This window comes from Vipera berus (assembly GCF_964194415.1).
Source record: "Vipera berus genome assembly, chromosome: 2".
Taxonomy (NCBI): Eukaryota; Metazoa; Chordata; class Lepidosauria; order Squamata; family Viperidae; genus Vipera; species Vipera berus.
This window is the reverse complement of record NC_138203.1, coordinates 277,238,430-277,261,721: the sequence shown is the minus strand read 5'-3', so window position 1 is coordinate 277,261,721 and position 23,292 is coordinate 277,238,430. Positions and strand designations below refer to the sequence as shown.

The 23,292-nt window shown below is 40.8% G+C and overlaps 1 protein-coding gene across 1 annotated transcript; it reads right to left on the bottom strand.

Moving 5' to 3' along the window:
* Positions 1-2,308: 2,308 nt before the first annotated feature.
* On the bottom strand, positions 2,309-22,331 carry LOC308663004 (vomeronasal type-2 receptor 26-like; the record flags this gene model as incomplete). The annotated part of the gene is made up of 5 exons (XM_081319148.1): positions 2,309-3,219; positions 4,086-4,212; positions 8,822-9,616; positions 12,570-12,808; positions 22,238-22,331. The coding sequence occupies 5 exons, from the start codon at positions 22,329-22,331 to the stop codon at positions 2,309-2,311; spliced, it is 2,166 nt and encodes a 721-aa protein (XP_081175274.1).
* Between the last annotated feature and the right edge of the window lie 961 nt (positions 22,332-23,292).

Here is a 23,292-nt window from a genome sequence, read left to right as displayed (position 1 = left end):
ATAGGATGGACTGTTTTTCTGGGAATGGTTTGATCTTGTTGACCCTGATGAAGGGGACAGGGTCCTTGGTGCTGTCAGCACCACCACCTGCCAGTTAGATCCTTGTCCCTTCTGGGTGTTTAAAGCCTCCAGCATGGTGACTAGCAGGTGAGTCCAGGCAGCGATTGACACATCACTGGAGAAGGGGACATTTCCAGATGCTTTCAAGAAGCATCACTGGATCCCAGCTGCCTGGACATTATTTTGGCCAGTCTCCAACCTCCCATTCTTAGGAAAGGTTATGGAAAAGGAGGTGCCCTGGAAGCTGCAGGGGGTCCTTAATGAAATGGATTATCTGGACCCCTTTCAGTCAGGATTTGGGCCTGGTTATGGGATGGAAATGGTGATCCAAGAGATTAACTAGGATCTCCAGCCCCTTCCCAACATCCATCTGGGCTGGAATCTCCATGACTATTATTTGAATCCCAGAATGACTTATGAGGCTATGTTGGACTTTCTCTCAGCAGGGGAGGCCAATGTTCCTAAGTACAGCTGTGGAAGGGAGAAGGAGCTTTTCATTATTCTTGAAGGGACTGAGACTGACATCTTCTCTCAGACTGAGACTACATTGGCTACCTACAAAATTAGATAAATATATGCATAATGTTCTGCAACCTCTTTCTCATGCTGCCATGGTAACTAGGAAGAGGTGTAATGACTGAGCAGAATGAGCAGATACACTCTTCCTGTACCCAAGTTTCTATCTGCAAAAAGAGAAATCACTTGCTTCTTCATAACAACCACCATCTTTGTAATGATTTTACTGTTCTCAATAAAAAATACTCACACTAATACACATTGTTCATACCCAACTCTTCATTCTTTTTCACATCAGCTCTGCTTGGAATGAACAAAATCTGGTGTCATTCAGGCCTTTTACACTCTTCTTTTATAATTTTTGGATGAAGCATCTCATTTTTCATATTGTAATCAAATTTTAATGGCTAATTGGATAAGATAGCTAAATTTGAAAATAAATCGGATAAGTTCAGGATGATGTATTTTTGTGAATAGGATCTCTTAGCAAACTTTAAAACTTAACACTTTCATTTTAAGAAGAAAAGAAAATGTCTTCAGGACAAGGATGGAATCCACCTTTATCTGCCAGTGACCATCGAGAAACTTTTGAAGTGCCCACAAGAAGAATTTGGAGATATGTGAATTATTCCAGACTCCAACTAGGCGTTTATGCCAAATCTCAACTCCCTCCCTCACACCTCATCTGTACGATACTAAATATCTAATTCTGTAATTCTTTTCTAGAAACCTTACAAGGCTGTATTTAACTCCTGTCTTCTTTATAATATTTTAGTGGACCAGTTGGATAATCCAGATTATCCTCCTTCTTGAGTCCAATAATGAAAAGAACTCCAAGTGCAGATAAACTATGATACAACTAAAATAATGGCATTGTTAGAGACCCTCCCCCACATACGTTTCTTTTTTTTTTTTACAAATGTATTTTATTCAAAAGATTAAAACACGAAATTCAAAACCAAAAAAATTAAACAGAGACAAAACAAAACAAGTCAGAACATTAAAATATGAATTAAAATATAAAGGACAAAAAACACATATTATCCCCTCTAGTTGAACACTGACAAGTCTATTGCAACAATAAGAGCTTCCCCCCCTTGCAAAGCAGGTCCCAGATTTATAAGTTTGTACATCTATTTGCAACCCAACTGATCTGTCCATACATTACATATATGAAAGAAAAAATAGTTAACAGGTTAAACAACAGCAAAGTTAAAATTCAAAGCACTCTGTTAACAGTCTGTTATTGTGGTTTACTCGTAGAAATTCTTACATGGTTTCTTATTTACCACAAATCACCCTGATCATTCTGGGTCCAGGATCAAATACCATGGTTTGGTTCTTAAAAATAAAACCTTTCCTTATGTTTTTAATTGGGAACTTTCCCAATAATTGCCTCTCATGTTCTAAGTTCATAAGTCAGTGTTGTACATATCGGCTATGTTTCTGCCATATCAACAAGACTCCCATTGTATAAATGTCGTATTTCAAAAATCTGAATGTAGTATCTCAGGCCACAAGTAGGCTAAGGGCAGAGGACAGATATGCTCCCTTGAGGGTTCAACAGAGCTCTGTAGACATCTTGGAATTTCACTGGACAAATATTAGGGACACTTCCAGCTTCCCTTTAATTGTTTCAAGCAAAATCATTGCCCGCTCATATATGGAGAACAACTTGGACCATTTTCTAGTTGTGGCCTGTTGGAACATGTCGAGACTTGAAGTTCCTCTGTCAATTTTTTACATTTCTTCTGGTTGTAAGCTGCTCCTTTGTATTCAGGTCAGGCCTCAAAATGATAATGTAGCACTTGGAGATGAAGATACAGCCCAGCAGACCAGCATTGGAGGACAAGATGGAGAAGACCTGAACAGCCACCATGTATTTCCCTTTGGTGCTCAGGTAAGTGGGCACAAAAGTCACCCAGACACTGCAGAAGACCAGCATGCTGAAGGTGATCAGCTTGGCTTCATTGAAGGCCCCAGGCAGATTCCTGGCTAGGAAAGCCACCATGAAGCAGATGCCAGCCAGGAAACCCATGTAGCTGAGGGTGATGTAGAACATGACAGCATAGCCTTCGTTGCATTGCAGGATGATCTCCCCAGGCTGGGAGTGAAGGTCAGAGTCAGGGAATGGGGGAGAAACTCCCAGCCAGATGAAGCAGATGATAATTTGGACTGCAGAACAAGAAAGGACAATGGAGTTGGCCAAGGTCTTCCCCAACCATCTCTTCACTCGATTTCCTGGTTTTGTGGCCATAAAAGCCAGCACCACTGTGATGCTTTTGGCCAAGAGAGAAGAAATGGCAGCTGAGAAGATAATGCTGAAAACTGTTTGTCGGAGAAGACAGGAGGCTTTCCTTGGTTGACCAATGAAGAGAAAAGAAGACAAGAAGCAAAGCAGGAGGGAGACCAGGAGGATGTAGGAGAGATCCCGGTTGTTGGCTTTGACAATGGGTGTTTCTCGGTGTTTAGTGAATATGATTAAAACAAGGCCTGTGATTAGGAAGAAGAGCAGGGCAAAAGAGACCAGGATGATGCCCAGATGTTCTTTATAAGACAGGAAGGATGTAACTTTGGGGATACATTGGACTCGGTCCTCATTTGGGTATTCATCATCTGGACATTTGGTGCATTTTTCTGTATCTGAGAAAACCCAAAAGCAATATTTCTATAAGATTTTTAACTTTTACCTTTCAAGAAATACCTTCTTGGGAAAACACCTGATGATAGGACAATGTTCCAAGATGCATTTCTTAACAATTCCACAGAAAAATGATAAGAAGAATGTCATTTTCTAAAAAAACAACAACACATAGCTAAGATCTATAAAATATGGGGAAGTCCTATGGGGAATATTTTCTGTGTAATGTAAAGAACCATCATAGCAACCTAATTTATTAAAAGTAAGTCATGAAGAAGTTAATCTTCCTCGGCAAACATCCCGAGTGCTGCCACCTGACGCTTTTTAATATACTGAACATAGAGGATGATGTCTCTCTTATAAAAACTAGTTGATTGGCAGAGGAAGCTAGTCCTGCTAATAATCTAGAATGGCTACTCAGATCAGTGATAATATGGGTGTAAGGAGGTGCATCTATATGTGTCCACACCACTTCAGACCAGTGATACGTTCCCACTGATCCCCACAAAAAGACCCATGCAGAATGCATTGCAATAATCTTTTCAAAAGATCAACTTGAGTCAGTGCCTCGAATTTCAAAGACCTCTTATGTTCCTAGGAAAGTAAATATAGAAGGATCCATAAAAACTAAAAAAAGGAGAAGAAATGTTTTCTCTGGCAGAGGTAAAGCTTGCCTGTTCTGCCACAATTTCCTATCTCTTCCTAGCCCTGCTCTCAAGATCTTTTTGATATTTTGCCATAGTTTTAAAAAATGGGCATTTTAATAATAAATAGGAGAACAGTTGAGCCTCAATGCATCTTTTAACATGCACTGTCATCAAAGTGCTTTGGATTAATCCATTTTTACAAGGTTTCCAGTGTCACCCACCTTCCTGAGTGGAGATGGTCCCTTTTGGACAAGGAATGCAGTCGTAGCAGCAAACTGGCTCTCCTTCCTGAGCCTGCTTGACAAATCCAGGACGACAATTTTCCACGCATTTGGACTGAGGCAGAGACTAAGCAAAAAAAACAAGGAATCCCAAAGAAAATACATTGGGACTCAGCATCCACAGAAAATTGATTATTGCATTATATTTATTAAAGTAGAACAAAACTGTGAAGAAGGAAGTTCTAGAAAGATTTCTTCTACGGTAGACTATGTTAAACATTGCCAAGCTGCTCCACTTTGAAAGTAGTCGAAAACCATCTCCCAGTTATCCCAGTTCAGATACAGTATTCCCAGTTCAGATATAGTTATCCCAGTTAAGATACAAAGGAAAAATTCAATGCAAATTAATGCTGTCAACCTGAAAGGTGATTTTCTTTGTTTGTTTGTACATTCATTTGTTGAATTTATATGGCTGTGTTGCTGATGAAAATTACTGCCTAGTTTCTAGAACTGTAGTGAAGTGAGATGGAGGTCAGGTCATGGGAATGGGTCCATCAAAAAGGGTAAGTCAGGAAGTGGGACATGAGTATGAGCCCCATGTCAGAAAGGGATATTTCTAAGGCTCAGCTAGGTATCCAAGAAAAGATCCATTCTGTTGAAAAACTATAATAACTTGACAACAATTGGCATGGAAAGACAGGCACACATTTATTCTTAGTTATATTGGGACCCTCCTTTTTGCCCAGAGAGACTTGAGGTAGCTAACAATCAAGTTAAACGGTGGCATTCAAAGGTTTTCAGATACAAGCCAAAGGCTAAAGCTAACTAGCATTTCCTTTCAAATCGTCCCTCATTACTTCTGATGTCAGGAAGTGCTTTTCTTTGGGTAAAAGACATGTTTCAGAGTTGTGGTTTTCTGAGTTAGGACATTTTTTTCACATCAGGGAAATTGTTATGATTTCATGTGAACTGAAAGCCTTGGACTTCCTTCCTAAGAGTAGAAGGCCTATTGCACATCTCTGTGGGGTGAAAAAGAGACATGGATAACTGGCCAGGTCTGGGTTGCTTAAAAACATCATAGAGCCTGGACCTGTTGTTTCATGGGACACTGTCCAACTCTAGGACAAAGTGAATCCTAATTTAATGCTTATTTCCAACTTGGTCCCACAGGACCCCCATCCTGTCTTGATTCAGTTTCATCAGATTCACTCTGAATATTGGCCATTGGCCGACAGAATTGCCTTCTTCACTGAACACACAGTTTTGGCAAGGAACAATCCGAGTTAATGCTATCAGCACCACAATCCCCAGAATGTGTGGAACTCTCTCACTTATGGAGATACTAAATGCAGAGGGCATGATCTGTGTCCTAAAGAATCATGACTCAGCATCCCATGTTGGACATGGCTATACCACATAGTAAAGGTAAAGGTAAAGGTTCCCCCGCACATGCGTGCTAGTCGTTTTCAACTCTAGGGGCTGGTGCTCATCTCCGTTTCAAAGCCGAAGAGCCAGCATTTGTCTGAGGACATCTCTGTGGTCATGTGGCCAGCATGACTAGACACCAAAGGCGCACAGAACGCTGTTACCTTCCCACCGTAGTGGTCCCTATTTTTCTACTTGCATTTTTACATGCTTTCAAACTGCTAGCTTGGCAGAAGCTGGGACGAGTAACAGGCGCTCACTCTGCTACACGGCACTCGGGATTTGACCCGCCAAACTGCCGATCTTCTGATTGACAAGCTCAGCGTCCTAACCCACTGGGCCACCGCATCCCTGGATTAAGTTAGGGTTAGGGTTAGGGTTAGGGTTAGTAGATAAGCTTAAAATGGTATTCCATATTATAGCAACTGAAGGAAACGTTGGTCAATCTACTGAAGCCTCCCAAGCCATTTAAAAATCTATAAGAATGTACTCCCCACATTCAACTCTTAGTGAAGTTCATCCTCTTTAGTAACTAAGCTTATCCCATTTGAAATGAGTCCAAAGGCTTTGGAAAGCAAAGAATGGTGTCCAATATTTTCCCTACCTTGTTGAGCAACTTTAACTGCAAAAATGCATCTTCACTGGTAATAAGTCTCTGTCTTTCAAAACTCCCTAGTTGCTTGTGGATGGGTTCCTCATTGGGGAGAAAAATCCAGCTCATGATGTCCAGATCTGCTTTTACATCTCCAGTTTGGTCCAAGTACATTTTAAAGTTGGAAAGATTGCAAAACTCATTTTTTTCCAGAAAGGGATGGAACTAAAATAGGAACATACAGGAATTTTAAATAAGAAAACTTTGTTTCTTATTCCATGTGGCGCTTTCACATTTGAATTTTTCTTCTACACTTGTCTAACTTGCAATTATGCTTAGTAGGGAGAACAAGATGTATCAGTATCTTCAAAAGATACAGTATATTGACAAAATAAACAGTACATTGGCAAAATAAATCATTGGTAAAATTGTTCAATTATAAGGTACGGTAAATTCTGGAGCAGGTTACAAATAAACAAACAGATATTATTCATAAACTACTTGAAAAGAACAGGAAGATTATTGGAAAGAATGGACTAATCATGAAGTAATTTGCCAGGTTAATCTTCTCCCAGCTACACCAGATGAGCTAATTCTACTTTACTGTAAGGCTACATTAATAGAATCTCACAAGACTGAAAGTGCTAATCTCCCAACAACTCCTTTTTAAGGCTGAAAAATTAGGGAGGATCCTTTCCTATTTTCTCTGTCTGCCCTTTAAGCAGCTGTGGTCTCTTTACCTCTTATCTGATCATTCCTAGTAAGCATCTCTTCCTTCATTGCCAAAGTCATTCCCACATATAATTAAACTTCCTTAATAGATTGTGGGAATGCTGGTGATATAACTTGATTTTAGTGAATTATTAAAAACTACCACCTGATCTATTTATTAGGAATCTAGTTAGGTGAGAACTGGATGGTTTGATAATTAAGTGGATAAAATCTATTTGTAAAATTGTACTTAAATACTTTTCAGTGTTCCACATAAAATGGGATAGTCATGAATAAGTTAGTTCATCTATTCTTCTATATTTACGTTTATGCAGACAGAGATGACAAATCATGATTTTTAATGAACAATTTATACCAACTCTTAGGCAAAGCTACTTTGATGTCTATTCAAAGATATCAAATTCAAATATCAATTTCACGATAGAGAGAAATGCAAAAATGAAATCTAGTAGAAAATATCTGCATTTTAGCAAATAGTACTTGATAAACTATGGTATCTCATATAAATACAAATGGATGGAAGATACTATGTAGATTTTTCAGTCTGATTTCAATTGTAGTTTTTCTGATAGTATTATATATGTATCCTAATCACTGATACTAATATATTAGTAGTATTTTAATGATTAAATAACATTACATAATTAATTGGATGATATAGTCATTAATTATGTACTTGAAGAAGAATAGAAGCCAAAACTGATAAGAAAAAAAATATCAAAATAGCATTGGCTGTAAACTGAATTTGCAGTCAATGTGTGATGTTATGGAAAGGCTAATGTATCCATAAGAAACTCAGGAAGTGAATGTTCTGGTCTGGGGAGAACCTGCATTAAATACCAGGTCCTCTTGCAGGCATCATACTTGGAGAAGACTCCCTCTTCTTTGTGGCAGCCCCTGAGATATTGGAACACTGCTATCATGTCACCCCTCGTCCTGGTCTATGAGAACTGAGGATCAGAAGGAGTCTGGGAGCACCTTTTCCAACTACAAAATCTGTTGGTTGGATAAAGGTAGATGCAGAACTTTTCCAATATCCGAAGTATGTTACACGGAAGCTTAATAACTTTTCGCTGTTATTCCAGAGTTTGGTACATGGTAAAATGACGCAGTGGCTCAGTAGGTTAGGACACTGAGCTTGTCCATCAGAAGGTCGGCAGTTTGGCGAGTCGAATCCCGAGTGCTGCGTAACAGAGTGAGCGCCTGTTACTTGTCCCAGCTTCTGCCAACCTAGCAGTTAGAAAGCACGTAAAAATGCAAGTAGAAAAATAGGGACCACTCCGGTGGGAAGGTAACAGTGTTCCGTGCGCCTTTGGCATCTAGTCATGCTGGCCACATGACCATGGAGACGTCCTTGGACAAGCGCTGGCTCTTCGGCTTTGAAACGGAGATGAACACCGGCCCCTAGAGTCGGAAATGACTAGCACGCATGTGCGGGGGAACCTTTACCTTTACCTAAAATGAACTCAGTCAAAAGAGAGGACTTTCTGACAGAATGAGAACATCCTAAAAGGAGGAAGCAGTTTTAAAGATGAGTAGTTGAGCTAGCAAAACAGAGAAGTTGAGCCAGTAAACCAGAGAAGTTCAGTGTCCCCTTCACTGATTGTCTTAAGACAAATACTGAGGAGACACCAGTCCTAGTCCTTTAACTGGGATTCCTGCAGAGAGGAGGGAGTGGGCTAGATGCTCTCAGGGATTCCTTGAAATTTTTGAAAGTAAAATTCTGTGATGGTGATCACAAACCTGTACATACAGGAATACATTACAAATTCATGTTTCTTTTTTTTAAAAAAAAAATACCATGTTTAGTATCAAAATATGTATGTCATAATGTCCTCTCTATGGAACATTATACCCCCAGCAGTTAGAGTTGCCTAACCTGTTGGTCTTTTGTGGCACTAGGAAGCTGAGAAGCTTCTCCTTCCTCTCATCTGTATTCCTTCTCCAAAGAAACTAGTTTTGATGCATCTTTGTCTGGATCCCATACCTGCCATGGCTGCAGCCTTGAAGACACCAACCTCTCCTTGCCTGCCTTCCTTATCCACCTGTACCTGGATGAATACGCAGCACTCAAGGCATGGGCCAGGGTCTTAATGATACTGTAAACATGGTGATCATTTGGTATCTGGTTGCCGTTCCTTTTCTCTTGAGTTTCCAATGGTGCTTTCTGGGTGCATTTCCTTCGGCCCTTGACAGAAAAGAGCTGCTTTGAAAAAGAACAGCGAAAAGACTGGCCTTGAAACTCAGGTTGTACAAAGAGAATGGGTTCAAAGCCATCATCCTTAGGTCTTTCTTTCCCCCTGACAACAAAGTTCCAAATACTATGGACATATTTGAAAAATCTGTGCCTTCTCATTGTCAGTTTCACCAGTGGGGAGATGATCCAGACTTTCCCTTCAATGGGTCCTGGCAAACCTTCAAGTGTTGAATGGAAAAGAAGAATTCTGTCCCCAAAGGATTCATATTCTGTGAAGTGAACAAAGACATTGACTTGTCTCCACTTAGAGAGGGCATCCCTGAGGGGCGCTGTATGTCCAGTTGTTGAGAATCGTTGTGATATAACAACACAAATTCCATTCCTGACTAGCGTAAGAGTAAAAGTCCTTATGAAATTCTCTCCATTTTCTGTGTCTGAAGCAAAGAGACCAATCAGGACCCATCTGAAATGGAGGAGCAGTTGGATAATTCCTGGGTACTGGATCCCTTCTCTGGGCACCATCCGGTGGAAAAATGGGAATTGACTTTTATCACTAAGAGCCACCAAACCAGTTGCATAACTCATCTGAAAAAGTAATAAAGAATAAATATTATATTTGGGTGTCAGATTAAGTCCAAAGTACTTGCTTTTAGCAAATACACTTAGTTGTCAAGCACATTTTTAAATAGTTTATAGTTGATTAGTCATTTGGCCATATCAAGATATAGAATGTAGAGATCATAATATTAATAAGACCACATATAAAAGGAGAATAAAACATACAAATCTTGGGAGCTCTTCATTATAAGAAACTTGGAAAATGTTCTTTATTTGTTCACTGTGTCCATCAGCTTAAATCTTATTAAATAGTGTCCTGTGATGTTTGGTTATTTCTGCTTTGAAATACTTAGTAATTGCAAAGGTATAATCTTAGCGAGTCATCCTTTTCAGCGTGCCACCTTTCCTGAGGATAACTGTATCTTTCTCTGCTTCAATATCCCAGATTTTTATGCCGCAAACGTTTTAGATCCAGTTGTACAAGACTCAAGGAAACCAAAGCTCTAATACAGACATGTCGAACACAAGGCCCGGGGGCCGGATCTGGCCCGTGAAGTGTTTTCATGTGGCCCGCAAAGCCATCCTGGAAACAGTGAGGGAACAGCCCCCACTGCCTTGGCCCTGGCCCAGAGACCCTCCTTCTGCCAGAGACCCTCAGATCTGTCCCACTCCTGCCCAGGCCCTCATAGGCACCCTTGATGCGAACGATGTAGAGCTGGCCACGCCCACCCAGTAGGCCATACGCACTCTAGCCACGCCCACCCAGTAGGCCACGCCCACCCGGCCCCTTGAGGGCAACTGCAATGCTGATGCGGCCCTCAATGAAATTGAGTTTGACACCCCTGCTCTAATGTAATTTGTCAGTTGTACACTCCAAGAGGTCTTTAATTGAAATTTTCTCTGTTCTAACAAATACAAATGTAGGAGTCTGTCAGTTTCTACAGCTTTAATTTCACACTAATAATTATATGCCCTGATTTTAGACAACAAATTGCATAAATTCTCAACTCAGCTCTGAGGGTAGCAGCTGAAGTCCTGTTATCCCTCCCTCAGATACTTCTCAGATCCTTTGATTGGGTTTGTTCTAGTAGTGATAACAATTTGAAGCCCCAAACTATAAGAGCAACTTATATATATTTATAAGTTGCTAATTGAGGTTAAGGACCATGGATAGTTGTGATTTTTGTTTTTATTTTGGTTCCTTTGCTCTGTGTGAGCTGCTTTGATGAGGAGGAGGCCAAACTCCAGTCTCAGAAAAGACTAACCTAGATAATGAAATATGATAATAGCCATCTATAGCTATGAAATTATTTTCCAAAGACCACAATTTTTAACTTATTTTGATATATTAATACTGAGATAATTATTAGATTAGGAGTCCAGTCTTCTATATATCCTACACAACCCACTTATGAGTATGATAATAATAACATAAGGATATAGTAAGGTATTCAAGTAAGCGTTTAGTACCTTAGGCATGTGTACTTCAGAATTCTTTGATAGTCGTGGCAAGTTGTTAATCTCTAGACCAGGGGTGTCAAACTCAATTTCATTGAGGGCCGCATCAGCATTGCGGTTGCCCTCAGGGGGCCAGGTGGGTATGGCCAGGGTGGGCGTGGCCTACTGGGTGGGTGTGGCTAGAGTGCGTATGGCCTACTGGGTGGGCGTGGCCAGCTCTACATCGTTCGCATCAAGGGTGCCTATGAGGACCTGGGCAGGAGTGGGACAGATTTGAGGGTCTCTGGCAGAAGGAGGGTCTCTGGGCCAGGGCCAAGGCAGTGGGGGCCATTCCCTCACTGTTTCCAGGATGGCTTCGCGGGCCACATGAAACCACTTCGCGGGCCGGATCCGGCCCCCGGGCCTTGTGTTTGACATGTCTGCTCTAGACTGTATAACAATCAATCAAGTATGCCCCTTGTTTCACTCCTTAGTAAAGAGTGGTTCCATTGAGCCCAAACCACACTTTCTAACAAGTGCTTGTACAAAGAGCTTTGCCCAGGGTCAACAGCCTGGGTTCCATTTTAAGGGCAATCAATTTCCTCCACAATATTTCTGCGTTCACCATGTCAGATGCTACGCTGAGTTCTAGGAAGGGAGTAAACCATTGTTTCCCCAAGCAATATATTTTGTAATTAGATGATTCAGCACAAAGCTTATGTCAACCGTGGATTGACCCTACCTAAAGTTTGCTTGTTTTAGTGGAAGGAATACATTTTTCATCTACCCACTCTCAATTTGACTCAAGAGGAAACCAGCATGTATTTTAGCAATAATATCTATTAGGTGAATGGGTTTCTAATAACTGGGATCTTTTTTTGTATCCTTTTCTTTATATAGAGAAATTACTATTGCCATCTTCCACCCAACTGGTATACTGTACAGCAGGTATCTTATTTATGCCAATAGAAGGACCTGTCGGTTGGGTTATTTTTGAATAGTTCACTCAGTAACTAATTCAGTCCACTCCAGGGGGTCTATTGCCTTTTTTTGTTATTAATTTGACCATGAACATATTAGGTTGAAAATAACATCTTAGCTAAAGTGTTTGTAATACTTTTTAAATAAAGTGGATAATTAATGGTAGGATCCCTATGAGTCCATCAAACATATATATATATATATATATATATATATATATATATATATATATATATATATATATATATATATATATATATATATATATATATATATATATATATATATATATATATATATATATATATATATATATATATATATATATAATCAGTTGTGGATCAGCTAATCCATTGGAATTATTTCCATGAATAAAGGGTTTGTTCACTATTGAAAATACCATGAATTTGGCAAAAAGTATTATTATTTATTTAAGAGTGTAGTTATTTCCTTCATGATAAAAAAACAGCTCTTGAATTCAATAGAGTAAATACGATTGGATCTGTTGTTCAAGCACCAACACCCCACTCACTTTATCAGATAGAGAAAAACACACTCAAACCTGTGCGACTTTGTAGGTGCCTACTAATGTTGACATCTGGATGGAGATGTCCCTGTCAGCTCCATCAAGAAGAGCCAAAAGGTTGTCCTTCCTTCCACAGCTGAAGTTCGGAACGTTGGCTTCACCAGTCGAGAGCATGTCCAGCAAGGCATCTGAAGTACCAAATGTGTTCAAATAGTTGTCATGGATGTTGTGTCCAAGAGTGAGATTGTGTAGAAGCTGGGGGTTCCTATTTACAACTTGAATGGCAAAAATGTACTGGAGGATTCTAGACTGATGAGTAGATAAACTACTGTAAAAATATTCATATTATTGTCATCATCATTAATAGAAATAATAAAACATTTATTCCTCTTTGTCTCCACAAACTTATTAAGTTTTAAGCTGATACTGATTCATAACCACAGACATCTGCTATCACCATTTAATTTGTATGAGAGTTGAGAATATGGACTATTGATAGTTCTCCATTAGCGTTAAGAATCACAAATACAAAGCATCATTGTTGGTAGCATTCCTAATTTTCAATTCTCCAGTAACCAGCATTCAGTATCATCCATTCATTAAAACTAGAGCCATCATAAAATTTATTTTTTATTTTATTTTTATTTTTATTCCATTTATATCCCGCCCTTCTCCGAAGACTCAGGGCGGCTTACAAGCTTAGCAGTAGCCTTCATTCTATGTATATGCCTGCTTATTAGGGCTTTCGCCCCCACCCCCAAGCGGCATTATTACAAAGTCAGCTTAATTGCCCCCAACAATCTGGGTCCTCATTTTACCTACCTCGGAAGGATGGAAGGCTGAGTCAACCTTGAGCCTGGTGGGATGCGAACCTGCACTAATTGCAGGCAGCTGGTGTTACTTAAGGAGGCATTAGCCCACTGCTCCACCAAGGCTCCACCATGAAGAAAAGGTTTCTCCACCATGAAGAAAAGGTTTCCTAAGTGACTCAGAAAAGAAACTCTGACATCAAGTCAACCTCCATTTTATAAGAATGTCAGTCAGCGGTTATAAAAATATGGAAATGGGCTTTGCAGGGGCAACTACAACCTTTTCAATAATTACTATAAACAAAAGTCAGTATTCAAGTGATGAATGAAGGCCTGGATGGGGTGAGGAAAATAACCTGGACTCGTTTCAGATATTTTTCTGTCACATCCTTGGATTTCAGACTCTTACAATAAAGAAGACAAAAAAGGGAAGCTATGGAAATTAAATTGATTCAGGAAATTAGACGGGTCCTGTTAAGGAATTTGTTTTGCAGAGGTCTCCTTGTGCTACCAAAGAGTTGCACAGACAAGGAAGGGTACTGAGAGCAGTAAGAGTCACACACAGGAGTACACTGAGTTGTAAAAGCAAAAAGTATTTTACTTTGAGGTGGTGTAAGAACAAAAATGCACAGTCAAAAATAAACAGTCCAGGTCATACACAATAGCAACAGTCCAAGGAGTAATACAAAATACAAAATCTTCTTACCAGTCCAGAGGTCAATACACAGTTCAGGTTTACAACAGTACTAAACCAACAGCAGAGCAAAAACAGTAATAGTAGAGATCAGTGAATTCAGAGAGAGAGAGAAGCTACGTTACTAGCTTACTCTTATGGCCATGAGAACACTTACACACCCATTGGCCAATTAACTTCTTAAAGACATAGCATTATGGTTAATATATTTTCAACCCAACATTGTAGGCTAGCACCATATGCCTAACAGGTCCTGCAATATACAGTAGGAGTAAGTAAAATATGAAGAAAATAAAGAGAGTGTTAAAACTACAGATGGAGGGAATGCAACTCCATCACACTGAATGACTTACAAATGTGATTGTGTATTAGGAGCCATGTCGAAAGGCAATGTTAAATGAGATATTACTGTTGCAGTGATGACCACACTAATGAAATGGTCTCCTGGCTTATAATAGCTCCATGGCTTTGTTCTATCTTCCTCCTCCAAACTTAGCGGGCACTTCATTCTAAGCTTCCCACAGACTGGCTGGGAGATCAGCAGCATCAAAAGCAGAACCCAGAGATTCATAATTCATAAGACTGAATCAGTCCTTTTTTTTGTTTCCAAACAAGAAGAAGGAGAAGAATTGGAAGAATTCAAAGCATTCTCACTAACTGGAAATGCCAGTGGCTTTCCCGATTCAGACAGAGTCATATTGAGCTTCACCTGGAAAGGAGAGAGGTGCATTCAGGAGCACATGCCTCTCCCAAAATTGTGCCACAAAGAGCATAACCTGAGGCATTTATCCTCTTCTGATGCAAGATCCCTTCCATGTTGCTTCAGTGTGATGTTTACATCAAAGGCACTCACTGGAGAAGTAGCAGAAGAGGTCTCAAAAACCAGAATGGTGATTGATTGTAATCATTAACTTCTCCTCTAGGGATTTAAACTTCTATAGGGCTCCACATGTAGAAAGGTACCTGGACAAAAGCATGTTAGTGGAAAAAAAATCACAGGTACACCTCTTGGGACACTGTTCTGTTATAGCTGTGCTCCTTCCTGTCAGGTCTTGTCCAGAAAGTATTGCTTGATGAAGATAATTCAATACCCAGGTAACTGACTTCTGCTGTCTTTCAATGTGGTATCTTGTCTCCAAAGACAAGGAAGCAATCAGTACACCTGAACACTCCCTAGTGTTAAGTGTAAGGCCTTCTTGTGATTTTCTTTACTGTTAGATCTTCACATATTAACCCCGAATTGCAGCTGATTTTAAAATTGCTCATGCCTGAAGTGAAATTTCTTTTCCCACCTGTTCTAGAAAACCAAGTTTTGGATGAGAGCTGACAACTCAATACGTAACAGTACCCACAGTGTGGAGAATGGTGTGTCCTGATTTTCCCCCCATAAACATGCAGAAACTGGTTCAGAGGGATCCCAAAGGTGCTTTTTCATGAGGCAATTGGACTTTCTTGTTTTTCTTTGAAGAAATTTCGCTCCTCATCCATGTTCTTGGATGAGAAGTAAAACGTCCTCAAAGAAAAGCAAGGAAGTCCAGTTGCCTCATGAAAAAGCACCTTTCAGATAAATGTGACCTGGATGACTGAGAATCTCCATGGATAATTGGTATAGAGCAGGAGTGTCAAACTCAATTTCATTGAGGGCCACATCAGCATTGCGGTTGCCCTCAGGAGGCCGGGTGGGTGTGGCCAGGGTGGGTGTGGCCTACTGGGTGGGCATGGCTAGAGTGCGTATGGCCTACTGGGTGGGCGTGGCTAGAATGCGTATGGCCCACTGAATGGGCATGGCCAGCTCTACATCTTTCGCATCAAGGGTGCCTATGGGGGCCTGGGCAGGAGTGGGACAGATCTGAAGGTCTCTGGCAGAAGGAGGGTCTCTGGGCCAGGGCCAAGGCAGTGGGGGCCGTTCCCTCACTGTTTCCAGGATGGCTTCGTGGGCCACATGAAACCACTTTGCGGGCCAGATCTGGCCCCTGGGCCTTGTGTTTGACATGTCTAGTATAGAGGGATCTGATGGATCTTCTTCTTCTTCTTCTTGTGTGGATGGTGCAGTTGTATAGTCCTTTTGTTCCTGGAGTATCTGGGTCAGTTTTTTGGGGAGATTACATATCTTATCTGGAAGGAGTGGGACCATATTACACCTTGGCCTAAAAGGGAAAACTGGTGTTTTGAGTGAGAGGGGAGAGCTAAAAGAAACAGAAAGATTTGTCTGCAGTGTTGGCAGTAGTATTGGGGGTTGAGCTGACCCAAATGGATCAGCTTCTCAGACAGTTGTGATTGGAGAAATCCTCTTTAAACAGAAACTTGGTGCAACTCAAAATCAGCCATCATGGTTTGCAGGCTGATTACCTGCTGTAAAAAAGCCAAATGGTGGAATTAAGAGGGACTTTGGCTGAACTGAAGGAAAGTGTAGAAAGGGAAAAAGAATAGCAGCAAAAGCATGCTGTACAAGAACTAAAAATCAAAATCTTAGAACAGGGCTTTTCAACCAGTGGTACGGGTACCACCTGTGGTACATTGGCACCTGGCAGGTGGTACGTGACCATCCTAGAAAAGTGGTAGCAGGGGAGGGGAATGAGCTGAACCGGTGGCAGCACCGCACAAGCCTGAGCAAGAGACGGCTGGAGCTACAGGGCTGTCAGGGCTCAGCGGAAGCATCAGGATCAGTGCCAGGCTCCAGCTGGAGTTCGGTGCTGATCCTGACACTTCTGCTCATCCCAGAAGAAGCGCCGATCAGCTGGAATGTTGCAGCATCTCCAGGGTGTTGTGATTTACATTCAGATGCTTGGCAACTGATTCATATTTATGATGGTCACAGTGTCCCAGGGTCATGTGAAGTGACCAAAACCTGCTGCAACCACCCAGCAGATGGGGGGGGGGGAATAAAAACCAAACACCCCACCCACCCCACCCCCGCTGTTAATCCTCAACAGAAATGCTCACAACAATGAAAACCTCGGACAGGAGGAAGAGCGCTGCCAGGTGGGCAGGCAGGTGTCTTACTCGGCTGTGGCTTGGGGGGGGCACTTTTTTCAGTGCCATTGTAACTTCAAACAGTCACTAAGCGAACTGTTGTAAGTTGAGGACTACCTGTACTTCATCACTTTTTTCCTTTTTCTTTTTTTTTTTTTGGCCATCACGTTTTTGACACCATGCTAGGCGACTGGTGGTACTCGGATGTTGCCATATCCTAAAAGTGGTACAATGGGTGAAAAAGTTGAAAAGCCCTGCCTTAAAAGACCTTGTGAAGACTTCTGCTAGGAATAAGCACCCAGCTTCTGCAGAATGGAGCAAGGTAGGGAGCTGCCCAGACAAATAAAGCAACAGTCTTACCAGATTCTGATTAACAGGCCAGATCTTGATGAAGCCCAAGACTTTCTCCTTGATGGGAAGGAGCTCTTGAGGAATTAAGCAACAAAGCTTCCTGGGGCTTCAATAGCAGTAGTGGAAATCTAAGCACAAACAAGACCCAGAAATTTCCAAAACCAGCAAAGGGAAGAATGGGAACAAGTAGTTACCAAGGCTCCATCAACTCAGCCTGCAGTACAATTTGTCTGACCAAGAGAATAAGCAGGTCATATTAACATACCCTGAAGTCAAAGAAGAGGGTACAGAAGGTCCCACTAAACCAGTTTCTGGGAGGATGTGCCAAGAAATCATGTCGCAACATGGACCCTGTTGTGGGATTTGCCACCATCACAACTGTAGACCTCATAAAGGTAAAGGTAAAGGTTCCCCTGCACATACGTGCTAGTCGTTTCCAACTCTAGGGGGTGGTGCTCATCTCCGTTTCAAAGCCGAAGAGCCAGCGCTTGTCCGAGGACGTCTCCGTGGTTATGTGGCCGGCATGACTAGACGCCAAAGGTGCACGGACTTTCGAACTGCTAGTTTGGCAGAAGCTGGAATGAGTAACAGGCATTCACTCTGCTACGTGGCACTCGGGATTTGACCTGCCAAACTGCTGACCTTCTGATCGACAGGCTCAGCGTCGTAACTCACTGAGCCACCACATCCCTGTGTAGACCTCATAGCCCTCTGTAAATTTAGTAAAAATTTTTAAAAAAACCTTCAAAATGCAGTTTCTCAGTGCTTACACAAATATGGAAGCACAACAGAGAGAGCATCAAGGAATAAATAAATAAATAAATCGTTCAATCCACTCTATAACTTTATCCTTATTACCCAAATGGGGAAAGTCCACAAACTCTCTTTTTCCTGCTCTTAGTCAGCTCTCATCGAAAAATGGATATTCCCAGAAAAACAAGGTAAATAACATTTACTTCAATCCCAAGCAATTTTAAAACGATCTCCGATTCGGATTCATATATGGAGATCTAATAGAAAAGAAAATCCCAAACAGGGCCTACTCTTAACATTAAGCTGGGTTCAAGGCTATTGATTACTTAATTGGCATTAGAGGACAGGCAGCACTAGAGTTAAATGCCACCAACTTAAAATGCCGTTGCTTCCTTGCTCTGGCCGACATTGTCTCCAGTGGTCTCTGAACAGAAGATATCACACTGAAGGAAAGCAAATGTCATTATTTGGCTGTTGAACTATCTCCCTCCATTATCACTTTCTGAACATGTTATGACACACAAGCACTACAGAACAATATCCCCCAGGGGTGAATTTGTGATTCCTACTATCATGCTTTTCTCTGCAAGGGGAGGCCCTAGGCCTAGGAAGTTTAGGATCCCCAGAGGAGAAGTTGCTTCTCACTGTAATTTTCACAGTTCTGTTCTTTTGGACCTCTTCTGCTCCTTCTCCAGTGGCTGCCTTTGAGGTAAACATCTGACTGAAGCAACATGGAAGGGATCTTGCCTCAGAAAAAGATAAATGCCTCAAATCGTGCTGTGTGTGGCACAAGATAAGGGATAGGCAGAGACTTTGCTCTTGTGTGTACCTTTCTCTCCTTTCCAGATGAAGCTTAGTTTGTCTCGGTCAAAATCAGGAAAGCTACTGGATAGGGTGCTTTGAACCATCTAACTTTTCTTGTTCTTGTTTAGAAACAGGAAGGAGATTGATTCAGCTCTGTAAATTATGTACCTCCTGCTTCCACTTCTGATGCTCCTGGTGTCCCTGCCAGTCTCCGGGAAGCCTAGAATGAAGTGCCTGTTGAACTTTGAGCACCACGATGGAAAGAAACAATGGAGCTATTACAGGCCAGGAGACCATGTCATAAGTATGATCAGCACTGGAACAAAAATACTGCGTACACCAGTATTGCCTTTCAACATGGCTCCTTCTAGTCAGCCTCACTCGTAAGTCATTCAGAGTGATGGCGTTGCGTTCCCTCCATTCACAATTTTGACACTCTCCTTTTCTGATTTCACTTATGCCAATATTGCAGTACCTGCCTGATTATTTTGATTTCTGTTGTTTCTCTCTTTTGGCTTATTTTCTAGAAAAAATTCCAAGACAAATTGGAGGGGGGGAAAAAACCACCCTTAAAACAGTCCAGATTACATTTTTTTCCCAATCCAATCCTGAGTTATCACTCGAATACAGAATTTGGTATAAAAGGGTTGCATCCGCACAACCTATTTCCATTTTTTTAATAACCACTGACTCATATTCAATGTCTGATTTTTATAGAGATTGATGTCACATATAAAATATTCTTTTTCTATTATAATGGTTCTACTTTAATGATTGAATTATTTTGAATCCTGGTTACCAGATAGGTGAAAATTAGGACTGCTTTAAATAATGGTTTATTTGCAGTTCTTAAACTTAATGGAAAACTTTGTCCACCCCATCTCCCCATAACTCATTAAAATGAAATGGTGATGGGTAGCTATCATTTGTTTCCAGTTTTAGATAAATGTTGGCTTAAGACTCAGAAGGCTTGTGGAGACAAAAAGGATTAAATTTTTTAAAAAAATATTTTGTTATTGCTGTTGATGCTGATATTAACGTGAACATTTTTTTAACCTTAGTTTACCTTTTGATAAGTTAAGAATACTACGCTACATTTTTAATATTCAAATGAACAGCAAGGCTCTCTGGATTGTGCAAAATCTTACACTTGGCTACAACATCCATGACAACTATTTGAACATACTCGGGACTTCAGAAGCCTTGCTGGACATGCTCTCTACTGGAGAAGCCAATGTTCCCAACTACAGCTGTGGAAGGAAGGACAACATTTTAATTCTTATTGATGCAGCTCCTGAAGATATCTCCAATGAGATGTCAACACTAGGAGGGACCTACAAAGTCCCTCAGGTATGTATTTATTTACCTTTTTCTGTAAGTAAATTGAGTGGGATGCTGGGTTGGTGCGTGATAGATCCAACCATAATTTCACTTCAGAACTGAAGAACTGGTTATCATGACGATGTTGTAGGTATGATGGTTAGGGATTGGTATCCACAGTGTAGAGGAATGAAGGATCACAGCAGTGATATCCTTCTATTACATCATGATCATCATGATCATCATCATCATAGTCTTCTGCTTCATTCTGTGTTTGTCTTCTGTACAAAAGTTAGGTGAAGCAGAGGTGGGAACCTCACCTTTTGTATATAATCTCAACAAAAAATAATATGTTCAATGGTAAACAAATCACAGATCTGTGAAAAGAATTTAAATGGATTGTCTTTCCTATAGCTGATAACACACATTTGACTTATAAAACTTCTAGGGTCCATTATCATTAATTAATCACTTTATTTTAAAAATTACAAGCAAATTAGCCAATATGTCAACTATTTTCTAACCCTATAATATTCATGATGAAATTCATCATAAAAGTCCTCTGGGGAGGACTTTCGGCTAGCTGAATTATTCAAAAAATATCCCCAGTTGTGATGCCTTCTATTGGCAGGTTCATTCAACGCTGTATCAATAATTCCTATTATATTCAGTTGGGTTGAAGATGGCTATAGTAATTTCTATATATTAAAAATGGAATAAAAAGGAGCCTAGCAATTACAGGCCCATTAGTCTAGTAGATATTGTGGCTAAAGTATATGTTCAGATCCTCTTAAGTAGAATTGAAATGGGTAGATGAAAATATATATATATATTGCTAAAGAACAAGTAAACTTGAGAGAGAGTTTGGCTGGCCAAGAGTGAAGAGAAAGGAATTCAGAAGTAGAGGGAAGAATTCAGACCCAGGTTGATAGAGATGCCTTGAACCAGCCAGGCAGCCTCGTCTCCAGAAAAAAACCTCCTGAGCACTGCCCGCTGAACTTTTATTCACCTCCAACATTACAAAAAACTCCATCAATCTCATACAACATAGGATACATAGAAATAATTGGATACCTAGTAAGAATTTCTCAGGTGCCTATGAGATCATACAAAAACAAGATACTATATGTGAAACCTTTATCATAGCATTTCCCAAACCTCCCACATGCCAGCCTGCCTGTGAGTCAGGAGAGTATGCTCTTCACTGTAACCCATGTGAAGGCCAATTAAGGGGGTTTGGAAAAGCTGAAGGCTGAGAAACCAAATTCTTGGGAGGCCAAATTCTGGCCATTCCCACATGTCCCCTTTTTTTGTTTAATGACAGAAGCAGAATGTTTGAGATAAGCTTGCATAACGTGTAAATCTTTGGCGTTGAAGGTAGAGGTGTGGGATCGTTTAACAATAAGCGAACGGCACAATGCTAGCAAAGAGGGAATACATTGGATACAGCAACACAAACTAATCAATATAACTATAAAGATACCATAAACAAATAAATGTTTAAGCGAAGCTAAATCTGTTAGCCATAGAAAAAGCATTTTTTCTAAGTCTATAAGTTGGAGAGCCCTAAGAATACATTGTATCATAGGTGGTGGATATATTAAAATTGGCAAAAAGAGTATAATTTTGAATAGTAGTAGCTGGAGCACAGACAGGAACAATGCAAGAACTAGTAACTTCATGAGCAAAGGCAGACATTTTTAAGCAAAAATTACTCTGACCAGAAATATTGGCCAGTTGTAGCCACAAATTGAATTGTCCTCTATTTGCTAAATCTTCATGAATTCCTACAGCTGAAGGGATAAAAAAAACCAAAAAACACAGCAACAGTCCAGGTGCTGAATTGGTGTTAAGTCGTGCGATAAATGCCGACAGGAATAGTTATGGGGTCGGCTCTAGCTGCGCAGCAGTAAGGTCACGAAGAGCATCTGCTCTGAGTGTTTTTAACATTCCCCATGTCACTGGTGGCTGAGTTCCTGCTGGCCGCGAAGGTCTTTTACGCCTTCGTGGTGTTTCACCCATCGGGTTCAGGTTCAATGTCAGGGCTGGATTGAACTCTGGGAGCGGACTGCTCAGCCTCTGGTGCCAGCTCATGTTTGGCTCGGAATGGCTTCACACACCTGGCAGGCACCCACACCGGTCCTGTAGGAGTAAGAACAGATGCATACCCCCTTCCCCAAGTAATCAATTCAGCTGGTCCCTTCCAGGTTGGCTCGGGCAGCTCCTTATATAGCACTTGTGGTCGCTCCAGGGGAAGCTCCTTCCTAAAATGTTTCTCTGCAGGAGTATAAGCTTGATTAGTGATCATTAAATGATTCAAAGTAAATAACAATACTGGAATCAAAGATTTAAGATCTGAGGGAGTAATTCCCCTTTCTTTTAAATGTTTAAACAACAAAGCTTTAAATGTACGATGTGCACGTTCCACTATAGCTTGGCCCAAACTTTTCGTCTCCAGAAAAAAACCTCCTGAGCACTGCCCGCTGAACTTTTATTCACCTCCAACATTACAAAAAACTCCATCAATCTCATACAACATAGGATACATAGAAATAATTGGATACCTAGTAAGAATTTCTCAGGTGCCTATGAGATCATACAAAAACAAGATACTATATGTGAAACCTTTATCATAGCATTTCCCAAACCTCCCACATGCCAGCCTGCCTGTGAGTCAGGAGAGTATGCTCTTCACTGTAACCCACGTGAAGGCCAATTAAGGGGGTTTGGAAAAGCTGAAGGCTGAGAAACCAAATTCTTGGGAGGCCAAATTCTGGCCGTTCCCACACAAGAGCACTCAGGGTGTAGTCCTCAGTGAAACTACATCTACATCAGTGGTGGGATTCAAATATGTGAACAACTGGTTCTCTCTGTGGATGGCAATTCTGGAAGTCCATTCTGGGCCTGGGCAACAAAAAAATTAGCTACCGGTTCTGCCAAAGTGGTGCAAACCAGCTGAATCCCACCACTGATCTACATGCAGGTGTTTCACCTCAATATTCTGTCTTAGGCTCTGTGTCAAATTATTGGTGTTACTTTAAATCTATGGAAACTG